General features: G+C 45.9%; 1 protein-coding gene across 1 annotated transcript in view; it reads right to left on the bottom strand.

The window, feature by feature from the left end:
* Positions 1-21,561, bottom strand: part of Coro1c (coronin 1C) — a 76,494-nt gene that overhangs the window by 6,108 nt on the left and 48,825 nt on the right. Inside the window, exons 3-6 of the mRNA XM_038346423.1 lie at positions 18,934-19,056; positions 4,733-4,862; positions 2,433-2,614; positions 1,209-1,328 (exon numbers count right to left, since the gene is read on the bottom strand). Of these exons, the coding sequence (XP_038202351.1) occupies positions 1,209-1,328; positions 2,433-2,614; positions 4,733-4,862; positions 18,934-19,056 (555 nt within the window). The remainder of the gene's footprint in view (positions 1-1,208; positions 1,329-2,432; positions 2,615-4,732; positions 4,863-18,933; positions 19,057-21,561) is intronic.

Genomic DNA, 21,561 nt, shown 5'->3' with positions numbered 1-21,561 from the left:
ATATACACATGCATAGGGACATATTTAATACACACATGTAGGCACGTGTTTAAAAGACAAATTCTCATAATCTTATTATACATTCTTTAATATAATCCATTTTCCCAGCAGAATCTAGATTCTGAACAACATGGGCATATCCTTATACATGCAAACACCAGGGACCAAACTCACTGACAACTACGTTGACTGTATGGATGATTGCACATGGGCACCATGTACAATCAAGGCAAATATCAGCATGGCTCCACAACACAGACAAAAAAGCCTTTCTGCTTTGCAGCTGTTTTCCTTTTTTGGACACATGGAAGGGGTGCATGCCTTTAATCCCAGCACTTGGGAGGCAGAGGCAGGTGGATCTTTGTGAATTCAAGGCCAACCTGGTCTACAGAGTGAGTTCTAGGACAACCAGGAGAAACTCTGTCTCAAACCCCCCCCCAAAAAAAAAGATTTTTGTTTTAAAAGGCCAACCTGGCCTACCCAGCAAGTTCCAGGCCACCCAGGGTCCACGTGACAACCCCTGCCTCCAATGGCTATGCATGAGTGCAGTTGCCTGCTGAGGCCAGAAGAGGACATCAGCAATCTGCAAATGCTCTTACCCCTGAGCCATCTCTCCAGCCAGCACTTGCTGTATAGAATGCACATACTGAAAAAAGTTAAAGAGAAACAGCCCAGCCCAGCAGCCCAGGAGCACTGCCACTGTGGACACTCCCTTCACACAGCCACAGCCACTCTGCATGCAGCTCAGGGCATGTACACACTTAGGGCAGTTCTACACTTCCCTAAGCAGGACTGTGTGCAATCTTCAAGTCAATAACACAGAACTCATTTCCCAGATCTAGCAGGTGGTGGACTCATTGGGAGCTTCATGAGTGCATTTCTAAAGTGCTCCATTGAGCATGAGAACCTTCTGCTAAATTAAAGCAGCAGGATCTTAAAAATCACACTGAGGCCAAGCAATGGTAGTGCACCCCTTTAATCCTAGCACTTGGGAGGCAGAGAACTCTGAGTTCAAGACAAGCCTGGTCTACACAACTAGTTCCAGATCAGTCAGGGCCACACACAGTGAAACCCTGTCTCAATAAAAACAAAACAAAACAAACAAAAAACAATCCCCCTCCCCCCCAAAAAAACCCCACACTGAGAACCTAAGACCCTGTCAGCCCAAAGCCCTGCTTAGAACAAGGGAAAACTGGGAAGGGGCCTACCGGGTTCCAGAGCGCCAACTGCCGCTCACTCATGCGGCTAAAGCCAGTAGTGAAGACGTTGCCGTCAGCCAGGAAGATGGCACGCATGGGCCTGGCTCCTTCGTGTGCTTTTTCCTTCTCCTGGGAAGGAAGGGAGCAGATGCAGATTTAGACATTTAGACAGCATGGGTAGGTTGAGTGTGAAGCCCATATTGGGAGCTAGCCTCCCTTCACACACGCAGTGGGCCATTCCATGTTCCTTGGGCAAGACCTTAAGGTCACGGCTAACTACTGCCTCCCCGTCATGAGGAAAAGTGACACCTAGTAATCTGGTCAAAGTCAGCAAGCAGAGCCCTAGAACAGACTGAGGGAGGAGCTCCATTCCTACCACATTCTGTTGCTGTCCCAGCCCACACACTACAGCCATAAAGAGCACATCCAAGAGCTCTGCCATACACGTTTCTCAAGACGGGTAACCTACAGGCTGGGGCAGCCACTAGTTTCTCCAACATCAAAGAACATAAGGAAGGCTGCTCCTAGCCCTGTCTGGTTAATGAGAGCAGCTCAGCAGCTACCCTTGAAGATGCTGGGTGGACAAGCACAGGGCCTGGAAAGACCCTGTGGTGGATAAGCACTCACCACGACTGCTGTCCAGCGATAGACAGGGCTGATAAATGTCACTACATCTCAGCTGGCCTCAGAGCACAGCTAAGGTGAGCTGTTCTTGGACTTCCCACCTGTGCTGCAGGCCTGACATACATTACAGGCAGGATGTGCGACTTTGTTGAAGCCCTACTGGGTGGCAGATCCTGGGCACTAAGATGACGGCAGGACCTGCTGCAGGTCTGCAGGGCACCCGGATACTGTTCTGGGCTTGGGATGGATATCAACTAGGGAGCACCAGTGAGATTCCTAGACAGGTCACAGTTTGTTTGGGCTCATCAAGACCTGAAAACTTCTAAGGGTATCATGAGCTGTTAAGTGCCCTTGCTGTACCAATACTCTGAAGGCAGGGCCTAACATATCTGTGAGTTCTAGGCTAGTGAGATTCAGTCTAAAGCCACCATGAAGGGACAGAGCTGAAATGACTAGGCTGGAAATGACTGGAGAGAAGAGAGACCGAGGCAGTCACCTCCCTGCTCAGATGGTGTCTGCACATAAGGACACCATAGCTTAAGCATGCAGGTCCTCCAAGTAGAGTCTAGGTCACTGATTGGCTACCGAGGCTGTGCTAAGAACACTTACCGCCACGATCTCCTGTTTCCTGGGATCAATGACTCTCACTTTCTTGTCTTTGGACGCTGTGCAGATGAGGCTGCCATTGCGGTTCCAGCTCACATTGTAAATCATGTCTGAATGCATGTCGTCCAAATTGATGAGGGCTTCCCCTGTCCCCACGTTCCAGATGATAATGGCGTTATCACAGCCTGCTCCAAGCAGATCAACCACAAGATGAGAAATGCCCAAACAACATATGAGAGAAAGCTGCAAGCCCACAGGGACACAAAGGCATGGGAAGGAAGATGCTGATGACAAGAGGCCCTACCTACTGGGAGGCCAGAGTGACAAGATTTCTGTAAAGCAACACGGTGAAGCCATCAGCCAACCCAAACAAGAACCACACCAAAGCCAGGGCCCCGTTTTTTAGAGTCAGCTGGACTAATGGAACTAGGCAGTTTCAGGAAGGTACCCTTTTCCAGAAAGCTAACATCAGAATGGACATCATTTCTGCTCCTGAGGAACCTGGAGTAGCACATGACTCAAGTCTGACACTGTGAGCCAGGGTCCTTCCTGTATATGAAATCAGGGTAAGCTATAGCAACAGAAGGGAAACAGGACGGGCTTGCTGCTGTCAGAGATCTTATCTTAAAAAGGGAAGTTGGGGCCAGAGTGATCTGTCCATGACAAGAACTCTAAAGTGAAATCACGCAGACATGTGGATTCAGAAGCTGTTTCCCAGAGAGGCCCACGATCCTTAGTGACTCAGCCCCATCCCTGCCTCAAAAGTATCTTCTAAGCCAGTGGTTATCAACTTGTGGGTCTTGATCCCTTTGACAAACCTATCTCCAAAAATACTTACATTATTTACATTATGATTCATAACAGTAGCAAAATTACATTGTGAAGTAGCAAGAAAAATAGTTTTATGGTTTGGCGTCACCACAACATGTGGAACTGTATTAAGGAGTCAAAGTGTTAGGAAAGTTGACAACCACTGTTCTAAGAACATACCTGAGAATCAAGAGCTAGAAGCAGGAAACTCGTGTTGAAAAACATGTACAACAATATAAAATGCTGTAGCCGATTTCTGGGGTGGAGAGCTAAGCCTTCCTGTACTGGCTCCTCCAGGCAGCCTGCTCTCAAGGGAGTGCCAGGCACAGAGTGGTAGGACAGTCCGGAGGTACAGGCCCAGCAGTCAACCAACCAGTCTCCTCTGCTTGCACAAGGCAAACAGGAAAACAGGGTGAACCTGTATGGTCCCAAGTGACCAGGGAGGACAGCAGGTCCTTTCCACCATGCAGCCTCCCCCCCATCCCCCCCACCGTGCGCTCAGGCTTTGGTCCCTAGATCATCAGAAGGACTCAGGTATGGTCAACCATGGCTAAGAAAGTTGATGCCCTACAGTGTCTTCTGTGAAGAGGCCTTTGGCAGGTACCTGAAATTAAATTTTTAACTTCACTCACCATAAATAAACATCTCCTATTCTTGATTAAAAATTGACCTGCTCAACTTGAAAAAAGACATGTTTTTAAAATAAACCAGTATTGATAAGGTATAATTCACACATACCCATTGCACTTAAGGTAAGCTCTGACAAATACCTATAACCAAGAAAGAGCTTACATCCATCACCCCAAAAGCTTAACTAGAGCCATCTGTATTCCCGTGTGTGTGCACTGTAGAGGCCAGAGGCCAAGCCTGGAGCTTGCCATCAGCTAGTCTGGCCTGCCATTTGATCCCAGGAAACTGCATTTCTTTCTCTCCGCACTGGGACTGAAAACACTTGCATCACACCTGGTTTCCCTAACAAAGGCTCTGGGGACCTGACTTAAGGGATCTGAAGCACTTTATTCAATGAGATATCTCCCCAACAGGCTAGCCTTGAACTTACTGAACTACCACATCCAGTTGATGTATTGCTTTTAGAAAAAAAGAAGGGAGGGAAGGGAAAAAAAATCTAAAATTTGGGCAAAAGCAAAAATTTCTGTAAGATGAATCTGGAAATGAGGCAAGAGCCAGTGTGAGCTGGAAGACAGACACTTCCATACTCCACACTGAGATAGGTGCCAAGGTTCACTGTGGTACAGTCTATCTAACTAAAAATCCAGAGGTAGCATCGGTGCTCAGAGACAGGGCTGAGCGGATAAACGGGGCTTTGCCGGCAGACGACAGCGGGAGTGTGTGCAAAAAGCACAGAGCACCACACCAAGTGTGCGACCCTATCTACACTTAAAGAGTCTGCCATGGTCCTTGGCATTCCGCTTCAGTGGAGTCACACCTGTCACTCCCCCCACACGAGGCCAGGCAGCCTGTGGGGCTCCTACCTGCACTAAGAAGCACATTGCGGGCCGTCGGATGCCAGGCAACAATGCCAACTCGTTTTGAATGACCTTCTAAAATCACCACAGGTTCAGTCAGGGAAAGGGTCAGTCCATTTTCTGGGATCTGCCAAACCTGTTGGAAAAGGAAGGAGAGTGTTAGTCTGAAAGCCCTGTCACATTTCACTTCCGGGTCACTGTGGCCACCCAGTGGCACCTGGGTGAAAGGTACAATGAAGTGACTGTCTTAAAAATGTAAACACATGGGGTTGGAGAGATGGTTCAGTGGCTAAGAGCACCAGCTGCTCTTCCTGAAGATCTGGGCGCAGTTCCTAGCACTCACATGGTGGCTCAGTCATATATGGTGGGGTCCGATGCCCTTCTGACGTGGAGGCTTACATGCAGATAGAGTGAGCACTACGTAAAATTAGAAAAAATTTTTAAAAAATGTAAATATACTAAGTACTTGATAACTTTGTGTTTCCTCATTTGGGGGGCCTGCCAGGCCAATAGGGTCCTTAGAAGCACAGGCTGTTCATTTTGACTGAATCCTGTTTTCTTTTTTCTTCAGTAAGATTTCCTTTCTACAGTGTAATAAAAATATTGCTAACATCCCGATGTAAAGCACAGAGCCTGTGCTTACAAGCGCTCGTCCCGCAGAGGGCACACCTCAGTGCTTCTTTGAGGGATTCAGTCATTTTGTCCTTTTCGTCCAGTGTTCCATCTCTCCCCACTGTGCGATTCTGAGCTACCGCACACTAAAGGTCATGGGAGTCACCACACCCAGTCTCACATTCCTTTTTGAGATGGTGAAAATTTCTAAAATCTCTGTTGGTGGTTGTATGTATCCATGAACATATTAGAAATCTTTAAGCCAAACAAGATGGCACACGTCTTTAATCCCAGAGGAAAGTGGATCTCTGTGAGTTCGAGGCCAGCCTGGTCTACAGAGTGAGTTCTAGGACAACCAGGGCTATACAGAAAAATCTTGTCTCCAAAAAATAAAAACAAAGCAAAAACAAAACAAAACAATAACAAAAGAACCAAAACAAAAACAAAAACAAAAAAAACAAATCAAAACCAAAAAATAAAAATCACTGAATTGCACTTTTTTTCCCCCATGTGAGACAGACAGGGTTTCTCTGGGTCACAGGGAGAGGAATGGGCTTCTTTGGTCTTATTTTAGGGTCTTGCTATGCAGCCCAGTCTGGCATCAAATTCAAAACCACCCTCCCCACCTCAGTCTGAGAATGCCAAGATCACAAGCCTGAGCCACACGACACAGCAGGTGAAGAGGGAGGTTTTAAAAGTCAAGCACAGGATTACTCTCTCTCTCAAACCTGTTACAGGTAAGCGGAGTGGCACCACCGCCCTAGAAGAGCACTAAGAGTACTAAGTAGTACATGGCATCTACTTCATAAAAGAAGTTTAAAACAATTATTTCTTAAAACCCAGGTGCTCTTTGAGAACATCCAGCAGCCTCAGGGGCAGCCCTCTCTCCAGACCAGCATACTGCCTCACCCCTCCCCGACAGACAGGTCTGCTCCCTTGTGGTGTGGAGCAACTGTTTCCTTTTAAGTAGGACAGTGTGCTTTCATCCTGATACACAATTTCTTTACCTTTATAAAACTAAAAGGTTTATAATTAGCCAAACAGCTCTGGGTTGAACCTGGCCATCTGAGTATAATCAGAGTTGGAACTGTCAACAGAACACACAGGAAACAATAATTATTACTTTGATGAAAGCATGAAGTTGGCAGAGACAATCATGAAAACTGGTGCCTCAAAAGGTACTCGTGTGGCAGTGCCACATACTAGCTCCAGATGGCGCCCTCGTACCAGCCTGCTGGGGTTCCTAAGATCCACAGCAGTGAGCTTTGTAAACCCTGAGCATGACTGAGAGAGGCTCTGGGTGTCATCAGCATTTCCCCCTTGGAATACAGGAGCCGCAGAGGCCAGCACCAGCTTTGCTTCCTCTAGCACTTCCTTCACCCATCTTCTGTTTGAATGGAGAGGAAACGTCAACACGGAAAGCAACGTTGATTATAGGATGGGAGTCTTAAACCCGGACAGATGCCCTAGACTAGGCACCCAAGCTCCTTTTACTCCCTAGGTCCAACACACACAGCATTTACACCACAAAGCAGGTCTGGTACTAATGATCTAATGGGCCCCACTCTAGGACTCAACGGCTGAACAAGAAACTGAGCTTTTCAATAGACTTGACAGCCAGGAACAGCAAATGTAAGCGGTAGGACGTGGAAGGTGCTGGAGCTGGATGAGCTCAAATCACATAAATGTGCTACAAATGTAGACTGCCCACAGCAGTTGTGACCTAGGGGTCTGCAGTGACCTGAGGTGGTGATGGTGGAGGGTGGATATGGTGACATGAACCAATGCATTTCAGATGATGCCCGCATAGGCAAAAACGCTGTAACTTCAGTTAGGTTTGTCCCTCATATTATTCAGAGTCTAGTGTGACCAGTGCCGTGCTGCCGTAAGTAGGCACTGCTGGAAAACACAGGAGTCCCCAGTACCATACTACACAAGCTGGCCCATCCAGGAGTCCCTGAAGAGACGACCTCTAAGAATGAAAAAAAGTAGGCGAAAGGGAGGAATAAAGAAAATCAAGTAGCCAGTTTCAAAAGAAACACCACAAATGCACAAAGCAATTTTCTAAAAAGCATTTAAACAATGCTTCAGAGAGGCTGGCTGTGGGGCCAGCAGAGAAAGGAACCAGTCAAGATGATAATGCCACAGGCTCTGACAGCTGAAGAAGTGTCTGGGAAAGTCTGGGAAACAATGAAAAGACACCAGAACCAGTGCGTGGATGAGAATAAACAGTGCTCTCCCCGCCGGGAACTGTGGGAAAGGGCTGTGTGTCTTCCCACACTCAGCACACCCTCTGGCTGGCGCTGCAGACCCTGCTCGTGGGCTGTCATCATCTGGCTCTCTGCCCAGAGGGTGCCTGCTCCTTCTGGTAATGGCCTGTCAATGTGGACTGAAGGTCTTGCTTACTGGGGACAAAGAGCATAAGTGCCACTCTATGCCTAAGTCTTATGCACAAGCTGGCACTCCAGTGTGGGCCTTTGGGGCTACGATGCTAATTAGCCATGTTAGCACTAAACTCTTCACTGCTGGGAGCCAAACTCCTTGTTTATCCTGAGGGAGCATGGGCTGTGCTCACAGAGGGTTCTGGAAAGGTCAACTGAGCTAAGGCTCTGCACAGCATTACCCTAATAGGAAACTGCTAATGGGGAGGGACAATGGCTCTGGAGCTTAAAAGCCTGGGTCCTGGGCACTGCCCTCCTCAGCTGCATGACACCTCTGACAAAACCCTGCTCATGTGAGCCTGAGTTTCCTAGTCATATGACGGGTGCTGTCCCTGCCTCCCCTGTGCTACTGCAGTGATCACGTACACACATGCACACTGAGGCTTGGGGAGTCAATGAGCTTGCTGCATTCATTCCAGACCACACCTTTTCCCTCCTGTGACCACATACATTTTTAGGTCTGAACACCATGATTTCTGAAAGGAATCTTGTCTTATACTGAAATAAATTAGTACCCACTTACACCCAACGTGTCCAACATGTGAAAGCCTGTGTTTGTGCCTGAGACAATTCATGCTGATGCTGTCTGTGCAGGCTGGTGAGCTTTGCTCTGTTCTGTGGCATTCCAGCACCAACTTGCTTTCTTACCAACACTGAGTGAGCAGGGAGACAAACAGCAGAAATATCCTCCACAGAGGGCCTCTCAGCACAGCAGGGACAAGTCACTACCTAGCCTACTAAAAGAAAAAAAAAAGCTTTCGAGTCCCAAAAATGTTCTACTGGACAACACATTACTACACCAATGTTTTGTTCCAAAAGAAAGGAAAGCAAGACAATGAGCTCCAAAGGGCTTCCAGATGAAAGCGGGCATCAATCATTGAAAACCACCAAGGTTCTGAAAAAACTACTTAAGCATGTGTTTGTGACAACTGTGTCCTTTGTGCATTTGAAAGCCTGCACATGCAAGAGGACAGGGAGGCAGTTCAACGGAGCCGGGCAGAGAGGAGCCGGGCTCCTCCGAAGTATAAATGCAATTGGTTTAACAGTTTTATTTCCAAACATGGCACAAATTTAAAGCACACAGACTGTTTGTAGACCCCACTCTCCTATCTTGATCGCCCTCTGGGCGCGCCTGCTGCTGGTCAGGCATTGGAGCTACACCATGGAGTGCTTTCCTTGCGAAAGGCCATGTTTTTAAAAAACCAGAGACACTGATTTCAAGGGAACATGAAGTTGAGATGGTCTCTCAAGACCAGGTGAGGGATTTGCTGCAGCAGCTTGGAGGGCCCTGTGTGAGGCAGAGTGTGGAGCCTCAGCATTTTCTAGAGAGCAAGCTGAGCCTGGAATTAAGTCTGGAGCCGCCAAAGGCAAAGGATCAACAGCCCAGAGCAATCTGTGCACCAGACACACCACAGGACATGCCACATCACGGCTTCCACTTCTACTCCAAGAAATAAAGTCTGCTGGAAAATCCGTGATAAAAGCGCAAACATGGCGCCCCGCCCTTCTGTTCATTTCCATAGGCTAAAGACTGATCTGGGAAGAGGGGCGAAAACATTTCGCCAAAAATAAATAATCTGCCACTGTTTAGGACATGATAGTTGGAGACAGCTAGGAGTTACCTTTTCATCTCCCAGACTCTGGGGGACACTGCTTTGCACCTCCTCCCCTACCGGAACTATAGCTTTTACAGTTCTATCTGAGCACTGCTCTACAGACATGGGTAGCCAACAGCAGGCATGGACCTAGCTTGACTGTTCTTGGAATTATTTCAATCACTGCCATTTACTGGGGCTAAAATTCCTCCAAGTAAAATATTTAGAAACCACAATCTCAAAAACTCTCTGTATGACGTTATTGCCAAGGAACAGCAAGCACAATACAAAACCCTGGACAGGCAAAGGGCAAAGGCAGCTTCTGGAAGGAGAATTCACCTGCTATTTGTTAGTGTTCCATAAAGCAGGACCTAAAATGCAAGCTGTCCACTGGACTCCACTTTTAAGTTGCCTTTAGGGTCTGGAGAGAAGGCTCAGCAATTAAAAGCACTGGCTGCTCTTCCAGAAGACTTAGGTTCAATTCCCAGCACCTACATGGTAGCTCACAACTGTCTGTAATTCCAGTTGTAGGGGATCTGACACCCATACACATGCAAACAAAACACCAAGACACAATTTTGCTGGGTGTGGTGGTGCACACCTTTAAATCCAGCACTTGGGAGGCAGAGGCAGGTGATCTTTGTGAGTTCAAGGACAGCTAGGGCTATACTGAGAAACCCTGTCTCGAAAAACCAACACACACACACACACACACACACACACCACACACGCACCACACACACACCACACACACACACCACACACACACCACACCCTTAAAAAATTGGAAGTGGTGTTGGCGAGACGGCGCAGTGGGTGAAAGTGATTTCTGTACAGGCTGATGGCAGGGTTCAATCCCTGGAAGCCACATGAGAAAGATGGACTTGTGGTGCACGGCTGCAGCGTCAGTACTCCGGCCAGGAGAAGGAGGTGGACAGGAGGGCTGCCTGGGGCTCACCTAACCCTGACTACACAGCACACGGCACAGGGAACCCAGCCTCAACAAGGTAGAAAGAGAACCAGTTCCAAAAAGATGTCCTCTGACTGCCACATGCCACTCCCCCACCACAACAAGTAAAACATAATCAAACAAACAAATAAAAGATGGAAAAGCTAGGCATGGTGGCCACATCTATAATCTAGCATTTGGGAGATGGAAGCAGGAGAATCCTAAATTCAAAGCTATAAATAGATAACGGAGATTGGCCTTTCCTGTCCTAACACTGGAGAGATGCCACTTCAGGCGAGGCAGCTGACAAAATGAGCAAACCCATGATCACAACTCAATGGGTGGAAATAATTCAAAAGCAGTTTTTAAATTTATGCTTATCCTCTCACAGCCATGGGTGAACCGGCTCTGCTGTCCCCCTACAGAACATCAGCTGAAGGTGTCCTTGTGGCCATGGGTCCACAGCACATACCCAAAGTGACCACAGCAGGCCTCACACATTTCCAGTTCCGCCTGACCCCCTCACAGGCCTGGCCTTCTGCCAGTGCCCCACTGTCTATGTGAGGTGGAGGCTGAGAGTCTGGGGACTTCTCGGCTGGGCACACTGCTATTACCTGAGGCTCTGGGGCCACTGCCTCTGTCAATAACCCATGCAGGGCTCTTCTGTTTAAAATAAAAAGGTGTGTGTGTGTGTGTGTGTGTGTGAGAGAGAAAGTCTACAGCTACAGCCCTTAGCACAGAAGTGGAGGGAAGAGTCACGACAGACAGGAGTGAGCAGATGTGCCTGTAAAGGTCACTTCAGCTGCGCAGCTCTGAAAGCTTCAACAAGTCTGTCAGAACACACAATTTAGAGTCACTGAGTGATTCAAGCATGATCTAAGTGCCAGGCCCGTACTTAAGAGTTTAGGAAAATTAGGGAGATTTAGCCTAGAACACTATTTCATTAACAAAGTGTTTGCTCTGCCAAGACAGGGGCATCATCAGAGGATTCTGGGAAGAGAGTGGTCTGAATAACAGCTGGTATTGGGATTTCCCCAAACCTCAAATACACAGAGCAGGTAACAGACCAAAGCACTCAGGGACAGATGAGGACTCAAAATCCCAGTGACAGCCGGGCGGCGGTGGCGCACGCCTTTAATCCCAGCACTCGGGAGGCAGAGGCAGGCGGATCTCTGTGAGTTCGAGACCAGCCTTGTCTACAAGAGCTAGTTCCAGGACAGGCTCCAAAGCTACAGAGAAACCCTGTCTCGAAAAACCAAAAAAAAAAAAAAATCCCAGTGACAGATCATACTTCTTCCCTGACCTGATACAGCAGGCTATGAACACACTCTGGCAACCAAGAGGGGTTTGCCTGTCTTAGCAACAGCTGATCATGGGAGACCCCTACCCCCACCCCAAGGCCTGGAGAGACAGATACACCCTGGACCTAGTGCTTTCAAACCCCACCAGCAAGGACTTCTTTTCCTTGACAAGAAAGGCCAATGGAAGAGAGAGAACCCAGAGGGAATGGTTGACCCCATTGGAGCAGGCAGGAAACAGGGGGGTAGGGTGGGAATAGCAAAGGAATGAGAGAGGCCAAACAAAAGGCAGGCCAAGAAAGCAAACCTCCATAAACATGTTTTGTGAGAGCACAGGCCAAAGCAAACCTCCTTCTGGAAACTTCAAACTAAACTCACATAAAACTTCAGTGTGAGCACTCTTCCACGCACACACGTGCACTCCCACTCCCGTGATGAGAGTGGCGTGAGAGAGACGGCTCAGTAGTTAAGAGCTCTTGTTGTTGGAGGACCCAGGTTCTACTCCCAGCACCCACATGGTAGCTCACAAACTTATCTAACTCCAGTTCTAGGGGATCTGATGCCCTCTTCCAACCTCCATGGGCACCAGGCACATACTTGATACACAGACGACACACAATAAAATATCCACACATGTAAAATATAGAAATCTAAGAAAAAATAATTTTAAGAGCCTGCTAAAAAGACATGCTTTAAAAGTTAGTAAAAACTGGCATGCTATTTCAAAATAAAATTAAAAAGACATTAAGAAAAAAGATAAATCAAAACTGAAAATTTAAAAGGCAAATCCAAAAAAATTTAGAAATTAAAAAGATATCACTTTAAAAATAAAGGAGGGAACATAGTGGAGAGATGGCTCAAAAATTAAGAGCATTGGCTATTCCTGCAGAAAACCTAGGTTCACTTCTTAGTACCCACAAAGTGGCTCACAACTGTTTTTAACTCCAGTCCCAAAGGATCCAATGCTATCTCTGGTATCTGTGGTTCTCGCAGGCACATGCTGTACATAAACTCATGAGCATACAGACACATAGAAAAATAAACATAAACAAACCAATAATGTACTCCAAATAAAAAGCAGCCACCCAAGAGGCCCAGGGGAAGATGGTAGCCTAGCTCCAGCAACTGTAAAGAGGTGGGAGGCTGTCTGAGGAAAGTCTAAGAGCACTGGCACTGGAGATCACCTTCCCCACCACCTGCTGTGTGGCTATAGCATCCCAAGAAGCCACTCTTTGGAATGAGCTGGAAACAGACTCCTGCCAATCGCCAGTTCTTGGCAAGTGCTGAAGCTGGTCCTGGATGTCTCCATAGGAAACCACCTGTCTACCTTAGTGGCTCATGCTGAGTAACAGGGCTTGGTGCTGACAGCTCATGTGCTGTCTTCCTGTTAAATGTGCCATAAGATGGGTGCTTTCTAAGTGCAGTATCAAGGGGAAGACCAGACGGACATCTGGTCTACCCGAAGACTTGGACCACCATTGCCTACCCTCAGGTCAACTGGGCAGACAAGTCTCCATGAGGTCACCAGCATTGAAGGGTCATGTTCCTCGTCCAAAGTCTGTAGCTCAACTGCCAAGCTGAAAAAGGCAAAGACTGTAGGATTTGGCACTAAGCCAAATCAAACAAGTACTATACACAAAAGGAAAAGTTCTCCAAGGTAAATAGCATGGAAGAAGCATCAATAAGACATACAGTCTAAAGAAGGAAGGAAAAGCCCAGAGCAAAACCCAGGTATACAAATACTACCCAGGAAACAGAAGGAAATGGATCTGTGAATTCCAGGCCATCTTGATCTACACAGAAGTTCCAGGGCAGAAGGCTACACAATGAGTGTCTTAAAATACAGCAAAAAAGTCTGGACAAACTGACAAATACTGAAGACAGGAACAGGTCATAGGAGCCTCCAAATGGTGCGTGGTGGGCACACATAACAGTTTCGGCACTTTGCACACTGAGGGAAGAACATTGCTGGCTTGAGGTTAGTCTGGGCTATAATGCAAGATCCTAGGGGCTGGAGAGATGGCTCAGAGGTTAAGAGCATTGCCTGCTCTTCCAAAGGTCCTGAGTTCAATTCCCAGTCAACCACATGGTGGCTCACAACCATCTGTAATGGGGTCTGGTGCCCTCTTCTGGCCTGTGGTCATACACACAGACAAAATATTGTATACATAATAAATAAATAAATAAATAAATATTTTTTAAAAAGACCCTATTTCTCTCTCTCTCTCTCTCTCTCCCTCTCCCTCTCCCTCTCTCTCTCTCTCTCTCTCTCTCTCTCTCTCTCTCTCTCTCTCTCTCTCTCTCTCTCTCTCTCACACACACACACACACACATCCTGATAATTTGGGCTAATTTTCTAGGGTTGGGAAGATGACTTGAAACTATGGGGCTGAAGAGATGGCTCAGCAGTTAAGAACACTGGCTGTTCTTGCAGACTGTGTTCTGTTCCCAGCACCCATGTGGCAGATCATAACATAAATATCTGTAGGTGATGGTGGTGCATGCCTTTAATCTCAGCATTTGAGAGGCAGAGGCAGGCAGATCTTCATGAGTTTGAGGCTACTCTGGTCTACAGAGAAGGGTCCAGGATAGCTAGGATTGTTATAACAAAGAAACCCTGTCTCGAAAAACTAGGGGGATAAAAACAAACAAACAAACAAACACCACCACTAACAACAACTCACCCCCCCCCGACCAAAAAAAAAAAAAAAAAAAAAAAAAAAACCCAAAAACAAACTAAAAAAAATCTGTAGCTCCAGTTCCAGGGGATCCAATGCCCTTTTCTAGCCTCTTTGGGAACCAGGAATACAAGTAGTAAACATATGTGCATGCAGGCCAAACCTTCATACAAATAAAATAAATAAATCTAAAAAGAATTTAAAGACTTGGACTATATATTAATATATCACACCATATATTTAGGAGCACTGATTCTGAATTACCAACAATGAAGAAAAAAACCCTTATAACTAGCCGGGCAGTGGGGGTGCATACCTTTAATCTCAGCACTCGGGAGACAGAGACAGGCGGATCTCTGTGAGTTTGAGGCCAGCCTGGTCTACAGAGTGAGTTCTAGGACTTGCTCCATAGTTACTGAGAAATCCGGTCTTGAAAAACCAAAACCAAAGCCAAACAAATCAACAAAAAACTTATAACTAAGCAAAAGGAAGAACTGATAAGGAAAAGAAAGTTAATATCTGATTTCCACAGCAACACCATTCATCAAAAAAAAAAAATACCTAGCTAGATCTTCACCTGTGGGTCGTGTGTGTGTGTGTGTGTGTGTGTGTGTGTGTGTGTGTGTGTGTGTGTGTGTGTGTGTGTGAGAGAGAGAGAGAGAGAGAGAGAGAGAGAGAGAGAGAGAGAGAGACTGGGGGAGATAAAGATTTCTTCTGCACAGAAGATCTGTATGCAATGGATGTATTCAACACCAGATATTTAATACAGATGACCGAACATCTGTGCATTCTAGATTCTGGGCCAATGGTAACTCTTGAACCAATCCTGAGGGATGACTACTTTTTTTTTTTTTTATTGACGGGACAGCCCAGGATGCTCTCAAACTTATGAACTTCCTGTCTCCGCCTCCAGAGTGTTGTGGTAACAGGTGTCAATCTGATTTCACACCAGGCCTGAACATCTTTAGTAAACGGGTAGAAAATAGCAACATAATAGCATGGCTTTAAAAGTTACTGGCCTCCTTATAAACTATTGTCTGGGGCTGGAGAGATGGCTCCTCAGTTAAGAGCACTGGCTCCTTTTTCAGAGGACCTGTGTTCAAATCCTGTATCCACAAGGTAGCCCCAAACTACTTATAAATCCAGTTTCAAAAGACCCTACACCCACTTCTGGGCTCTGTAGGCAACACATACACACGGTGCACATACATAAATGTAGATAAAACACTCACACACATAAATTTTTTATTTTTACCTTAAAAACCACACTATTTACATTATAATTCTTTTGGGAGGGGGTTTTGAGACAGGGTTTCTTAGTAGCTAGAGCCAGTCCTGGAACTCACTCTGTAGATCAGGCTGGTCTTGAAATCACAGAGATTCACCTGTCTCTGCCTTCTGAGGGCTGGGATTAAAGGTGTGCACCACCACCGCCCAACTACATTATAATTCTTTTTTTTTTAAATATTTTATTTATTTATTATGTATACAATATTCTGTCTGTGTGTATGCCTACAGGCCAGAAGAGGGCACCAGACCTCATTACAGATGGTTGTGAGCCACCATGTGGTTGCTGGGAATTGAACTCAGGACCTTTGGAAGAGCAGGCAATGCTCTTAACCTCTGAGCCATCTCTCCAGCCCCTACATTATAATTCTTAACAGTAGCCAAATTAGTTATGAAGAAGCCACAAAAATAATTTTATGGGGGGTTATCACAATATGAAGAACTGTATTAAAGGGTAGCAGTGTTAGTTAGGTTGAGAACCGCTGCCCTAAATCACTAAGAACGAGCAACAACAGAGTGATCACAATTACCTCTAGCACCCAGACCATGATGTAGAAACATTACTTTTCATTCAAAGAAACCAGGGTGTAATAGAAATGGCCAGTCAATGTCTGGCAGAGATGCCCAAGGTGAGCCTGAGACCCTTGAACGAATCACAGCAAGGAGTGATCAAAGACAACACAGCCGTTTCAGATCTCAGAGAATACAGGGCAGGCTGAGCATGGAGACACGGCAGCTTTTGAAACTGATCGAATACGTTCAAGTTCATTAGTTCAAATTAAGTGAAGAAAAAACTTCATTTTCTGAGGATGACAGAGTGTTAACTTGTCACCTTGGAAACAGAGTAAACTGAAGAATCAGGTAGTTGCCCACACTCCCTTTCCTATGCAATTCAGAATACCAGGTAACTGAACAGAAAGCAGGAGAGCTGCACTGGGCAAAATTTGGCTCAAACTCAAAAACAGAACAGAAGCAGCTATGAGAGCCACTCTGTGCTCCTTTAATGAGTCACTATCTGTAGGAATGAAGCTCTAATAGTTGTGCAAACCCAAGAGGACAGAACTACAAGGGACTGGACCTGTGTTGACTCTGGGATCTAACTTCACATTTGCAGGAAACTCAGGCTGGAGCCCCTGACCTGCTCCCAAAGGACACAGTCAGCAAAAATCAGACAGTTGAAAAGTACAGACCAAACATTAGCATTCTTTTTTTTTTTTTTTTTTTTTGGAAGATTTATTTATTCAATATGTATACAATGTTCTGCCTGCGCGTATGCCTGCAGGCCAGAAGAGGGCACCAGATCTCATTACAAATGGTTGTGAGCCACCACATGGTTGCTGAGAATTGAACTCAGGACCTTTGGAAGAGCAGGCAGTGCCTTAACCACTGAGCCATCTCTCCAGGCCCAAACATGAGCATTCTATGCCACGCTGATCTGGCCTCTAGAGAAGCACGTGTGAGCGAGCAGCATCCTAAAGAAAGAGACACGAGTGATCTGACGGCCATCACTCACAGAGCAGCGGGTGTGTGGGGAGGGCATGTAGGGTGGCAGAGTAAGAAATCACCTGGCCCACCCCATTCACTTCGGCACCACCTCTTTCAATACCGGTGTTTTATGGAAGCTGTCGTGTTAAAGGATAACAGGATCAGCAAGGCAGGCAATGAGGAAACAGATAAAACCAGCTCCCTCACAGCAGTCAGGACTCTCAGCTACAGGCTCTGGCAGTAGGTCTAACCTGTGTTCCCTTCCAGTAGCTAACATAGCCACAGTCACTGGCCATCAGTCTAGCAAGCACACACAGAAGGACTGACTCCTTTACTGGCAGCATGCCCAATTTGCTTTTAGCTGCCAAAAGCCCACGAGAAAGGTGGGGAAATGTTTAAACAATGTAGTTCAGGAACTGATTTGTTTGTGTACATTATTTTAGTTAATAAAGCATCCTAAGCAATAGACAACAGAAAGAAAATGGAAGGAGTATGGTTCTCCATGCTTTGCCTAAAGTAGACTATAGATCATTCTGAGGTAGTCATATCTAACCTTGTTGACATATCTTAAGAAAATGTTGTCTTAGGGTTTTTATTGCTGTGATAAATACCATGACCAAAAGCAAGCTAGAGAAGAAAGGAATGAATTCAGCTTCACAGTTCCGCATCACCACCCATCACTGAGGGAGGGCAGGGCAAGCACCTGGAAGCAGGAGCTGATGTGGAGGCCATGGGTGTGGGGGTGGGGGTACTGCTTAACTGGCTTTTCTGCTTGGCTTGCTCAGCTTGCTTTCTTATTGCACCCAGGACCACCACCCAAGGTGCCCACAGTGAGCTGGGCCCTCTTGCACCAATCATTAGTTAAGAAAATGCCCCAAAGGTTTGCCCACAGGCTAATCTAGTGGGAACATTTTCTCAATTGAGGGTCTCTCTTCCTAAATGACTCTAGTTTGTATTTAGTTGACAGAAAACTAGCCGGCACACACTGAGAAGTAATCCAAGTTAATAATCCTATTAGAGGGACAGATAATGCACACTGAGGAGCAGGGAGCTGTATCCTGAAAGGCATCTTGTGGACGTGATTGGGAAGCTGAAGCAGGAGGATCACCGGAGCCTAGGGAGTTTCAACATCAGAATGGGCTACCTAGCAAGAAAGATCTTCTTCAAAATAAACTTTATGGGGCCGGAGAGATGGCTTGGTGGTTAAGAGCACTGGCTGCACTTAGAAAGGACCTGGGTTCAAGCTCCCACATGGCAGCTCACAAAGACTTGTTAACTCCAGTTCCAATGCCCTCTTTTGCCAATGTGAGTGCTGTATTTACAGGGTGTACAAATTCCAGTGCACACAGGCAAAACACCTATACACATAAAATTAAGGTTAAAACAGCAGCACGTGAAAAATACTTCCAACATCAACTTGGAAACCAGCCCTTGCTATGTTCCCATTGTCCCCAATAATTGCTGTTATACTTTATCTGCACAACTTTTGTCATCTTGCTGCCCTGGAGCACAAAGTTTAAGAGAGTACTTTTTTCATTCTTTATTTATTTATTTTTTGGTAGGGGTGTTCAGTTAAATGTCATTAACAAAATGATTAGAAAATCATCTTACTTGCACCGAAATCTTTCCTATAGATATCAATTGTCAATGGGCAGGTCGTCATCCCTTCAGACAGAAAAGAACAAAGAACAGTACAACTTGTTGATATAGAGCTTGTAAAGGCTAGCCTTAATGTATAATCCAATGTAGTCAGTCACTCGGCTAGGATGCCTACTTTTTAAGCTCTGTACATGTGTATATATGTGTGTATACAGCACTGAAAGCAAGAAGTGAGTCCCAGTGCCATGGATCTTGGAACTTACCATAACAGTGCAGTCCTCTGAACCACTGGCAATAACCTGGTCGTTATGTGGACACCAGTCTATGTCCAGCACTGGCCCAGTGTGGCCACATACCGTAGGATAGGATTTGTCAATTCGCCCCGTCTGAAAGAAGAGATAAACCAATTATGTGACACGGTGATAGGGACACCATCAGCACATGCTCAGCTATCACTGCCCAATCGCTGCTGTCTGTATATGATCATGTTCATCTTGCTCAGTGCCAACCAGTGAGAACCACCCACTTTCACTCTAGAACAGCACTCCATCACATTACAAGGACTCAAAGTTCTGGAACCAAAATATTTTGTCTGCATTAAAAAAAGCAAAGACAACTGGTGCATGCCTTTAATCTCAACACTTGGGAGGCAGAGGCAGGTGGATTTCTGAATTCAAGGCCAGTCTAGCCTACAAAGTGTGTTCCAGGACAGCCAAGGCCACAAGGAAAAGACCCTGTTTTGGAAAAAGAAAAAACAAAAACAAAAAAAGAAAAACAGCAAGGAGAATTCATCTTTTTCTCAAAATACAATTCTATAGCAGCCACATTGCTGTAGACGAGTTTTACTGGGTTAAGGGGGCCCTTTGGTATTACTTAAAATGTAAAGCATAATTCCCTTTTTAAAAGTTTACTTTATTCTAAACTATGGGGTTTGTGTATACAGGGGTGCCATGCCTACAGAGGTCAGGGGTGCTGAATCTCTATGGAGCTGGAGTTATAGGTAGCTATGTGCTGGAAACTGAACTTGGGTCCTCTAAGAGAGCAGTGCAAGCTCTCAATTGCTAACCCACTTCTCCAGTCCCCAAGTGTAAGAGAACAAGCTACTAAAGTATATATGGTGACTGCTTCGGAAATGACAGACACTGTTCAGTCTAAAGGAAAGCTGGAGCTACTGTACAGGGGCTAAATGGTTAGGCTGTAACACCTCCATCAATAGAAATGCCAGCTAGTCTAGTTCACACCAGGCGGGACCTTCCCACCTAGTTCCATATTCCACTAAGAAAAGGATGTTGTCCAAAGTTACCACAAAGCACATGTGTTATATGTTAGAATCTAACAGACAACCTAACAATTTGGGGCCAATCGAGACAACTACATTATGGTGATCTGGGTAAAATATCAGAGCAGTCAGGAGATCAAAGAAGGCACAATAAACACCAGAACAGGAGGAGGAGCACAACCGACAGGGTGGGACCCCGGAGCAACAACTCCAGAGGAAACAATCTTATACACACACAAATGTAACTCGTCAAAACTTACTCGATTAAAACAAAACAAAAACAGACAAAAAACACAGCAACAAACTTGAAATACCACTGGAAAGGAAGTTCCAGGCCAACAGGGACTACACAGTAAGAGCCTGTGAAAAATATTGTCCAAAACAGCTTTCCAAAGAACAGAGAGGGGAATGTCACTGATACTGCCTCGGAACGACATGCGGAAAGGGAAGCACAGACAGAGTACAGCCAGAAACACGAGCATTCAAACATCCACGCACACCATACAGACTGTCTTTAAAAAAGAAAATGGGGCTGGAGAGATGGCTCAACAGTGGGGAGCACCAGCTAACTCCTCCACAGGACCAGAATTTGTTTTCCACCACTGACACAGCAGCTCACAGTCACCTGTAACTTCAAATCCAGAGGAGCTAGTGCCATCTCTGGCCTCTGAGGGCACAAGGCAGGCACATATGCAGGCAAAATCCTCACACATATAAAAACAAATACATAACATTTGAAGGAAGAAAGGAAAGGAAAGGAAAGGAAAGGAAAGGAAAGGAAAGGAAAGGAAAGGAAAGGAAAGGAAAGGAAAGGAACGGAACTGTGGGATATTCTAAAATATGGTGGTTCGTGCCTGTAATCCCAGCACTGGGGAAAATGAGCAAGAGGTATGTGAGTTTGAGACCAGCCTGGGCTACAAAGACCCTGTCTCAAAACAAGAGAACACACATCCATAGGCCAAGGAAAAAGACAAGTTTGAAAGCAGAGGAGACACAGCAGCACAGCCACTGAGTCATCACAGGCAGACAGAACAGAAGACGATATGAGCAGAGGGTTCACATGGGGGAAACCCAGGAACCAAGAAGATAACCTGTTTCTCTCTCTGGTAATAAGAGAACTGCCAGTTAAAACGATAAGGGCTGAGAGACTGACTGCACAGTGGCTAAGGACCCTTGCTGCTCTCCCATTAAGACTTGCGTTCAGTCCCCAGTATCAATGTTGGGCAGCTCACAACCAACCATTACTCCAGCTACAGAGAATCCCACACAGACTCTGTCCACCATGGGCACCTTCAAATGCACAGGTATACCAACACACACACAATAAATTAAAAATAATGAGGCACTACTTGACATCTATTACAAATAACATAACTGAAAAAGTCTAACCAGAAGTGTAGAAGGAATGTCTTGTTACACTTCTGTAATAGCGACAGGTAAAGTGATAACATTTCCCCAAAAGTGTCACTTTCTAAATAATCTCGGTGGGGAAATGTTCCTATACTGTTTATATGAGGAAGATTCCCTACGGCAGCACTGTTAATAGTGGCAGAAGTTAAGAGTCACCTCACTGTCCTCAATCATGGGAACAAACATTTACATGAAAGTTTCA

Source organism: Arvicola amphibius, chromosome 10, assembly GCF_903992535.2.
Source record: "Arvicola amphibius chromosome 10, mArvAmp1.2, whole genome shotgun sequence".
In the NCBI taxonomy this organism is placed as follows: domain Eukaryota; kingdom Metazoa; phylum Chordata; class Mammalia; order Rodentia; family Cricetidae; genus Arvicola; species Arvicola amphibius.
The sequence above is the reverse complement of the archived record's forward strand: the minus strand, read 5'-3'. Positions and strand labels throughout refer to the sequence as shown.